Here is a 10,228-nt window from a genome sequence, read left to right as displayed (position 1 = left end):
CAAATCGATAAAATTACATTGGTAGTTAAAGAATATCTTGTAGTGTACATAGAGTTAGAGTATATACCATAATTTGTGAAATATTGACTTGATATATATTTGATGTGAATGTAATAATTTCCAATGAGGAAATACTATATCGAGATTGATGTAGGATATGTATTGAATAGAGATTATAAGATTCTATTCAGGTAGATAATAATATTAAGTTGTGACAATTCATAATGGTTCCTATCATATGAAGGTATAGTGTAAAAAAGAATCGTATTTTTGCAACTATATAAAGATTTAATCATGTTATATGAGAAGAACTTAGTTTTTGATATGTAATTATATGAGTAAAAGGAGATGTGATAGACGTAATCTTAATCTAAATAGAAATGAGTGTCTTTAATGATGTAATGGTAACAAATTGATGATATAAGAGAGTATGATGGACTATTAAAAATAAATACTAAATTTTGATTATTGTAATTAATATTTTTTGTGTGAGTCTATTTGATGTAAAATAATTTAAATAAAATGTATGAAAATTTATAAACCACTAAATTAACATATGTTATATATCAGGTGAAATTTTAGGTGGGGGCGCTCAATGGTTTAAGCTGAGCAGAGACATTTTTTATTTCGAAAAGTTTATTGAAGGAGTACGGTAAATATATACTTGTGCATATTTCTAGATAAACAATGCAATATAAATGTTTAATTAAATAAGAACATTACATTGCCAAATTACAACATTCTCATTATTTGATGAAATATATAATTTTAGGTTTCAACTCTGATTTCAAATCTCTTTTGATATTGTAAATTTAAATTGGTTAATAATATCTTAAATTTAAATAAAGTTACATGAAAGTAAATAAATTATATAAATAATTATACACTAATAATACATTAAAATTAATATGCATATTAATATATAAAATAATAAAAATTATACCAATTAAATTTTTAACTGAAAATATATGATAACATAATAAAAATATAGACTTTTAACACACTAGTATTTATGTTTCCTTTATTATACGAAAGAAATTACTTGTAATTATTTTATATAACTAATAAAATATAATGGAGATTTTATTCTTCGATGAAGAGAACTTATGTTCCCACTTCACCCTTATTTATAACAATCGGTTTGTCTAATATGAAAGAGAGGGGTTAAGGTTTGGACAGTGGTAGGTTGTATTATTGTTATGATGGTAAATTATATATTCCTTGATTTTAAATTTAAATTTTTATTTTAAAAATATATACAAGTAATTTAAATATTAAATTATTAGTGTGATAGAAAATTGTTAGAAGTATCAAACCAAATAAGTTTAAGTAAATTTTATTCTCATTTTGTAAGACTAGGTTATTATTAAAGTTCACTTCTTAAGATGATGTCACAGTTATGGTTAAAATTTATCATAATGAAATTTGACAAAAGTGTTTAAAAGTTTCATGTTAACTAATAAGATCAATTTATAATTATCTTACAAGTATATTTTATAAAGTTGATTTAAGCTTAAAAGTTAAAAAAATTCATATATACAAAAAGATTCGTATTTTTTAAGAGAAATAATTTTTTATAAATTTTTTTTATGTCATTTTTATTCTTTACCGTAAAAATGATTTTATTATATAATATTAATACAAATTTAACCAAAGAACTTCTCCACTTTGAAAGTAATTGAATAAGTTCTTTACTGAAAATATCAATCATCTTATCTTTGGGAACACATCATTTTAATATAATTAATTGTCCAAAATTATTGATTTTTGAAAGGTTTGTATAACTGTATTATCTTCTGTTAGTTATATTATTATATAGTGGTACTAAAAAAAGAAAATGATGATGTATACAAGAGTAGGGAAATAGAGAGAATATTGAAAGTGTTTGAAGTGATCCATGAATACGAAATGGAGAGTGATGAATTTATCTTAAAATGGTTTGTTTTTGATGTTAAGTCAGGCATGAAATTAGGTGAGTTTATGAGAGATATTGAGTTTGTTATGTGTTGTTTTTCTGATGAACAATATCCTTTTAAGTTAAGTTCAGTGGTACGTGCAGGGATGGTAAGTGAGAACAGGAACCTTGTTTTCTTCATAACGCACTTGAGGTTGCACCCTCAGAGATAGAGAGACACCGACACAGAGACAGAGACAGACACTGCTCCTCCTGGTCTCTCTGAGGTAAAGGTAGAAAACCCTATTTGTGTCATCTCTAACCAGTACACGGCATTGTTGGGACCACCCTCACAACAACAACAACCATTATGCACCACAGCAGAGACTAACGTACAATTATAGTTCACTCCGCTACCGTCCCTAACCCATTCACTGTCACTACTTCAACTTCACCTTTCTCTCTATTAAAATCACTTCCACCCTTTATTCTTCCTTATGCTACATACCCTAATAATGCTCTTTTAATTGCCTATGCCACTCGTCAGACCAAGCATTTACTACACTTCATTTCAAGATCAACCACAACACAATACTTGGGGAACCAAGGATCACCATTTTCTACTACTCTCTTCTCTTCTTTTTTTAACCGTCAACAGTTCTCTTTCTTAAACTATAATGCCATAATTTTTGGTACATCTCTGAAGTTTCAGACACTGCACATTGCCTATCAGTTCCGCAGTCAGCAGATCCTAAATATCCTAAGCTTTGTATACACACACACTAACACTAGTATAGTTATCCTGGCATTGCAAGGTACTCTCATGAATATTTGTTAATTTCTGATAAAGAAGTTAAATTAATAATACTGCTATAGTAAATGAAATAAGGTGCATTCCCAAATGAAGGAAATAATCTAACAGTAATTACTAAGGTAAAAAAACTTAAGCAATATATATACATATATATGTTTGTGTTAAGCTTCTGCTATATATTGAAGCTTTACGAACTAACATTTAAAAAAAAAAAAACAACTGAAGTGCACAGTTTAGTTCACGTAAAGAAAAATATAATATAATATATTTGGTCTTTGTTTATTTTCTATTTATGGAAAAAATTATCAAAGTGGACAAAAACTTGGTTGACCACCAATATCAGAACATATATTGTCACTACAGTTAGGCTGTTTGACCTGATAGTAAATACCCGTGAGCTACTATTATTTGTTACAAAGAGACTTTCAGAAGCAGGTCCAGCAATGAAATCAAATGTTTGCATGCACTCTTAAGAACTCTCCGAGCAATAGTTTTAGTAGTAAACCCTATTAAAGTAATATATTACATGTCAATGACTTTGACTTTATAAGAATTCACTTTATTTTGTAAAATATCATTGACTTTATATTTTAAAATTACAGTGGAAAGTAATGGAATGAACAAAGATTCAGGAATGATTTCAGATTAAATGCGAATTAAAATTAGTAGTATTTATAGCATCTGAACAAAAATAAAAGTGGAGTTGTTGGGGGATGTTAGTGTTGAATTAAAATACATGCACTTAATAAATTTAACCAAAAACAATTACATATACATATCCCTATTAATAGACTATTTACGAAATAATCATAATAATATTTTATCTATAAATCTAGCTTATTTTTGTGGTTTTTTACTATATTATTAAAATGAAGCTGTTAAAGGATATTCAAACAATAGAGGATGTGAAAAAATATGTATTTGTAAATTTAAAGTTACAGAAAGTGTAGGAGGAGCAATTAAATTGACGTTAAATTCATCTTGTTTTTGAAGGTAGAACAAGCACCAAGTGAAGAATAATGCTATTAACACTACTTTTTGACAGTAGCAGGAATAGGAATCGAATTAAAGCTGGGAGAACATGGAGATCGTCAGCAGTCTCTGGCAAATTAGTAAAGTGGTTTCAATAATTTCACCATTGGGAAGGAAAAAACCCAGAAATTCTTGTTTCCTTGGGCTCCAATTTTGTTCCCAATATATACGAGGGTTTCACCTTGGGAAAGATGGAACCACCCCACATGAAAGCATCTTCTTGCACCCACGTTAAGGTTTGGGTGTAACCAATAATTCTAACCAGAAAAAAAAAAGGTCCACAAGATTTTGAAAGGAAAAGCTGGATGTAAACACCGAGTTGTAGCATCTCTGAATAGCAACCCAAGAAAGCATGCCTTTCCTAGTCAACACAAAAAGTGGTGCAATCTGTTATTATACTGAGATACAATTACACTTGTGCTAAAAGCACCTAATGTTCAGTCACTTGATGTTGACAAATACAACTCTAACTAGTTTTAATGATTTAGGTTAGGTTGTCAGCATGTTTACCCGGAGCACAAAAAGCGTACTTTCTACACAATTTTTCGTTACCAGATGAAACAAGAGACAGACAAACAAATTGTTGTTGACGTATTTACTATTTCCAAGTGAAATAATGTCTAAGACGTGCACTTTATAACTGTAACAACGTTGTTGAAGAAGAAAACATTAGTTTTTTCTTGAATGTTAAAATTAATAAACAGAAAAGTTAAAGAAGATATTTTTTCAAACTTCGGAATGTACTTGTATGGTGAGAATCGTGCAATTGACTTATTTACAGCAATTGCAAACGAGCTGAACATCTGAAGTGATTTATGAAATTCTTCTGACTGATCAACACTCGCAATTTGGATAGGATCCTGTGAACGAGATGAGCATGAGTCCTATCTTACATGGGCTTCAAAGCCACCGGCAAATAATGTAAGAGAGACGCCAGTAGGAAATTCAAATGACAAGGAGAAATTAATATTCTGCTTTTGAAAACATGCTAAAATTAATGATTTAATCAAATGGAAAACTTCACTAACAATGCTAATAGATTGCTTCTACGTTGAAAAACAATGTTTTCTGACAAAATAAATTATACGTTATCAACTGAATTAAGTATTGAGCTGCTGTATACCTAACCAGTCACCATGAAATCATAGTGCATGCACGATAATATCCGAACGGATAGATTCTTTTATTAGATCACATACTTCTGCATACAGACATGGAAGCAATCATTCTACAATATAATATCTAATATAATATGTTCTGACATCATCATGCTGGTGAACCTCGACCAATCAATTAGGATTTATTCAAATCAAGACAACCTGCTCTTTTGAGAGAACTTTATTTATTTACTCAGTTTATAATGGAATTGTAGATCTAATTCTGAAAACTCATGTGTGTGTATATATATATATATACATATATATAGAAATACTTTTTGATTTTTAAACTTTGGAAGACCTACAAACACCAAAATGCAGCATGAACTGTCAAATCTAGGAAATGTAAGTCATATATGATATAGATAACTAGTCAAATCATAACAGAAACTTCTAATAGATCAACTGGGGCAAATTAAGAAGTATACACAATTATTAGTGCCAGCTGGGCTTCTATCTGGTATCCATGCCATTACCCTTCATTAGAAATGGGAAGAGACAAGTGCTGAAGAGTGAATACATACATACTATCCTTATATAAAATAAAAATAGAAAAAATAAATGATTGCTCCCTCAGTGTATAAATAAAATGATTTTGCCCGTCATTTTTCCATCATATTAATTACCGCAAGTCAATCCCTCAATCCCTAAAATCTGCAAGATTCTTGTAAAAAAACGTTGTAAATATTTTAAAAACACTTTTTCTGCAACATTATTTTTTGTTTTTCTTTGTTACATCACTTACCAAAGTACATAGTCTCTCTCTTCAGCTTTTATCTGATGGTTATAAAAATTTATTGTAGCATAATAATTGCTCTAAATGAAGTATTCACAGATCAAGGACAATATGTATGGTTCACAATATTTCTCATAAGCTTTGACTTTGGGGCCAGTTATCTATACATTATGTAATTGGGTCAGTAAAAAATGTATCGTGAGATACATATGAAAGCATGTATATTTCATTGATAGTATAACCAAATCTGTTTATGGAAACTGATCAAACAACTGGGTGACCATTCATGAGGAGGTGAGAGCATGCTGCATTGATCAGAAGAGAAGGTTAAGGAAAGTTCAGAAATCGTAGCCTTTATATTTGTTTTACTTATTTTAGTTTTACTTTAACAACAATATACTCTAGTATGTTATGCCATATGCTGTATTCCTTACACATAAAATGCAGTGTTCCCCTATATACGTATAGTTTTCCTGCATGTGCATTAAATATGAGCACATTGATAAGTAATATTTCCCATTTTAAATTCAACGTCACGTCTATGCAAAGTTAGATAATGGAATTACAGTATCATCACATGGGAAGAGGGAAAGAGAGAGAGATCTTTCACCTTTAAAACTTGAATATGCTCGTGCATGGTTGGACCCGCCCCATCCAAAATATGAAGGAACTAAACAAGTTTTCTTCGAGGTTAGTCGTTCAATCCAAATAAAGATCAAAACTGTATTTCCAGTTCAATTAACCAGATAGTAGACTGGTAAACAGGGAAAAAAAAAAGCAGTTTCCAAGTTCAAAACCAACCGAAAACAAAGTGATATAATTCAGCACCAAAGAGGGGCTCGAAAAAATTATAAAAAATAAAATACTATAATATTGCAACTGATCAAACAAAAGAAGACACTCTACACCAAACTACAACATTAGAACCAGATGTGTCCTTATATCGTACAAAGCTAAGAAACAAATAACTTTAGCTGGTTTGCAACAAGGAGAAGAAGAATGATCTATTTTTGAACTAACCATTGATAATTTGCACAAAAAAAAACATCCATATATATATTTTCTCTTGTTCTCTCCTGTCTTTTTTTTTTTTTTCTCTCTCACTTCAATATGAGTGTCAAATTTACCTCTAGGCCTCGTTCTGAAGAACAATAACATCAAATGATAGAAACACAAAGTTGGTGAAGGAGAAGTATGTGGAATACAATCCGCATAGTTCCCATATTGTTTTTCCTTTTTCAAGATCTTGTGTGAGGGAAGAATTGCGTACCACTGCCACCCATGAAAGTGTTGACGGGAGCGGAATACAAGGAGGAAGGATCAACAAGTGCCCCAGAAGAAGTGACAACGCCAGAAGCAGTGAGGTTCAAGGGCTGAGCTCCAGCAACACCAGCAGAGGTCTCCCCGGCCATGTAATTATTACTATTATTACTGTTATTATTATTGCTATTCTCAGGACCATAGTCATAAAGGATTCCTTTGAACAGATGTCCCCCAATGTTCACAGCCGTTTGATATGCATACCTGTCATCAGCATCCTCCACGCAGCTAACCCTCACGCACCTGAACTCAGCAGGAGAACTCACCACAGATGGAAAATGCCCTTCTTCTAACCCTTCTTTTTTTTTCCAACAAAAAAAAGAAAAAAGAAAAAAGAAACAACATTAGGCATGTAGCTACATGATCCATGGTTTGAAAGAAAAGCATCAGACTGAAACAAAAAAAGAAAAAAGAAGGGTCTTTTTACTGAAAAACTAGAACCTAATAACCAACAAAGAAAGAAAGTGAAGGAGGCGACTGGATGTGCGTGGAAGTGAGAGAGAGAATGTGCTAAGAAAGAGGAGGAAAAACAGTTTCTTGCTGTCAATCCATTCATTCGTCAGGGCTAATACATAACAGTGTTTTGGGAAAGGGAAAGGGCTAAGGAAAAAAAAATTAAAAAAAAAAAAAGAGAGAAAGAAGAAAAGCTGATATATGAAAATGGTGGATTTTGGTTCACACGCAATCGATACGGTTCCATTGTTTGCAGGTATACTTCCAAAACTTTCTCACCAGTCCCTCGATATCTTTTCAGAGAATTTCCCTGGCGAAAGATTCTCTTCTTTTCTTTTCCTTTCCTTTATTTCCCCACTCTCATTCATCACTCAATCACAGAAACTGCGAGTCCTTCTGTGTGCATCACTGTGAACAAACAAAGACAAAACAAGAAGCACTGGAAGTGAATTAGTTGGTGGGTGAGGAAGTGAGTGTGTTATGTACCTGACGAGGGCAAACGAGTGCAAGCTGTTGGGTCCCTTGGCCGTTTGGAAAGGTCTCTCTGTTGTTGCTGCTGCTCTTGCAAGGCAGCGAGCTGTTGCTGACGCTCGCGACGTTTGGAAGCGGGAACCCAAGTGCTTTTGACATGGGTTTGGCACTCGTAGCCGCGGCTCTTGCAGCACGTTCTGCACCGCATGTGTGGACAATCTTTTTTGGCTTGGTTCCCGCAGTCCTGGCAGCTTATTCCACCCTCCGCCGAGCGCATCGCCACAAACGCTGATCTAGACGAGGAGTGATCATCGGAGACGCCTCGACTGGGTCCGACACCGGAGGAGTAAAGATCTCGCTGCAGGAGAGGGCGCGCATGCGGTGGCATCACATGCTGCTCCTGCTGCTGGTTCCATAGCTCGAACCCTCGGTAGGATGAAACGTCGTCGGTTTTGCTATACCAGAATAGGGTCTCGGCTGGAGGAATCTCGTTGTTGTTGGTAGTGTTGTCTTGCTGGTTGTTGTTAGTCCCTCTCCCTCCGCCTAATGAGAACAAACCCGCCATTGTTCTGCACCTGACCCGAGCTTCAATTGTGGCCCAAAATCCATATCAGAAAACTGGATGGGTGTGGGTTGTTTGATATTGAAAAGAACAAAAAGAAGAAAGAAGCAAGCATGTAAAAATAAGAAAAAAGAGAAAGAAAAACAAAAGAACACGGGTATAAGTTGCCAGTTGTAACTATTGGTTGAATTAATTCTCTGGGTTTTGAGCTTTGAATGAGGCGTGGGGTTGAGAATTGGGATTTGGGAGTGAGAAGAAGAGGGACAAGAACAACAATAAATATAATACAAGTAATAATAACAATAGCAACTAGAACTGGGTTGAATTTATGTTGAGGAAATTATAACTCTGTTGGTTGGATTTTGTGTTGTGTAGTGTAGTGTAGAGTCATGAATAGTGTAGTCTCCACACACAATCAGAGACATAAAACACAAGCAGCATAAACAGAAAAACAAAACACAGAATGGTATTTTAATTTTTATTTAGGGTGAAAAAATGGTTAAAATATTTGAAGAAGAGTGTGTTGGGTGTTGTGTTGTGTTACAGCATGTGGTTATGGGTATGGGTTAGCCGTTGTGGTTGGAGAAAGGGTAATTGAAGCTTCGTTGGTTAAGGACAGGCGTCGAACAGTGTCGGGCAGCGTTAATCGCGCTTTCAATTCTTAGGTCACTCTCCGAATTCAGCGTTTGTTTGTAATTGTGTTGTATGTATATGTATATATGTGAATGAATGAATTGAATATATACATTATATATTTATGCATTAATAATAATAAAGAGCATAGCACAGCACCAACAACAGTACCACAGTTTTTTACAGCTATCGCTGCACTGCAAACGCCGCCATGCCCCTCTCTTTCTCTCTGCAACCCTCTGATGCTCCTTCAATTTAATAACCCCTCACACTCTCTCTCTCTCTCTATCTCTCTGATTTTTTCTGCAGAGTTTATGAGCTCTTTTTTTAGTTCTGAGCAGTTCCTCCTTTTGTGTCTGAAGCCTGTGTGTTTAAGTTCGCACGATGACAAAACCACTACACTACACTGCACAGTAAGCAAGTACTCCCTTCTCCTCTCTCTCTCCTCAACAATGCAACCGAATGAATGTAATGTCATCCATCTCATCCCCACCGATGCTACAAATTTCCCATGTTCTTTCAACGGCCATGATCCCTGCCACGTGTCACAGAAACAGCTTTCTGCGTCCCTCGTCCTTTGCACCGGAAAACCCGCTGCTTTTCGTGACACATTGCCCCTTTTGTGTCCATTAATTTATGGTTTTCGCTTCCATTAAAATAAAATTCTCTTGTCCCCTCCTTAATCTTTATCACCCTCTTCACATTTCACATTATCTTTTTTTTCTTTCATGCAAATTAAATTAACTCGTCTCTAAAAAATACTTTATATGTGCTCTTTGTCACAATGAACTAATAAAACAGTGGGGTGATTAGTTATATTATATAAGAGGTAGGGATTTGGACGGGTGAAAAAGAGGCAACCAGATCGAATTTCCATGAAAATAATCATGTGGCCTCAAACAAATATGCGTTCAAACAGGGGAACACAGCGCCACCAAATTGTCATTGTACCTTTTCTCTTTCTTTTTTCAAATTTCTCATTTTTTTTTATCCAACCTTTCCTTACAGTAATTTTCTGGTAACTACAGTCTCAACAAGTATCATCAAAGTTAATGCAAACTCAAAAAATAATATTATAAAATCATTTTCTTTTATACTATTTTCTAATGTGTTTTTTCAAATCTTTACTCCTTATGTATCTTCTTAGCATCACATA

At 33.6% G+C, this 10,228-nt stretch overlaps 1 protein-coding gene across 2 annotated transcripts; it reads right to left on the bottom strand.

Annotated features, from left to right (window-relative positions):
* Positions 1–6,624: 6,624 nt before the first annotated feature.
* Positions 6,625–9,745, bottom strand: LOC106767851 (protein SHI RELATED SEQUENCE 1). 2 transcript variants are annotated; one of them, XM_014652804.2, is made up of 3 exons: positions 9,244–9,745; positions 7,893–8,462; positions 6,625–7,251 (listed from the first exon to the last, which is right to left on the bottom strand). In XM_014652804.2, the coding sequence occupies exons 2-3, from the start codon at positions 8,440–8,442 to the stop codon at positions 6,872–6,874; spliced, it is 930 nt and encodes a 309-aa protein (XP_014508290.1). In that variant the 5' UTR covers positions 8,443–8,462; positions 9,244–9,745; the 3' UTR covers positions 6,625–6,871. The 2 variants fall into 2 exon arrangements, with proteins under 2 accessions (XP_014508290.1, XP_014508291.1); XM_014652805.2 differs by lacking the exon at positions 9,244–9,745 and having other exon boundaries at positions 6,625–7,248; positions 7,893–9,179.
* Positions 9,746–10,228: the final 483 nt, after the last annotated feature.

Source organism: Vigna radiata, chromosome 7 (genome assembly GCF_000741045.1).
Source record: "Vigna radiata var. radiata cultivar VC1973A chromosome 7, Vradiata_ver6, whole genome shotgun sequence".
Lineage (NCBI taxonomy): Eukaryota > Viridiplantae > Streptophyta > Magnoliopsida > Fabales > Fabaceae > Vigna > Vigna radiata.
Note: the sequence above shows the minus strand (reverse complement) of the source record. Positions and strands in the feature narration are given on the sequence as shown.

What these genes read in the sequence shown, in the direction of transcription:
- LOC106767851 (XM_014652804.2), bottom strand. Translation starts at nt 8,442, where the DNA reads ATGGCGGGTTTGTTCTCATTAGGCGGAGGGAGAGGGACTAACAACAAC. An exon ending in CACTCGTTTGCCCTCGTCAG is followed by an intron (nt 7,252 to 7,892) that starts GTACATAACACA and finishes GGAAAAAAAAAG; the next exon opens with AAGGGTTAGAAGAAGGGCAT.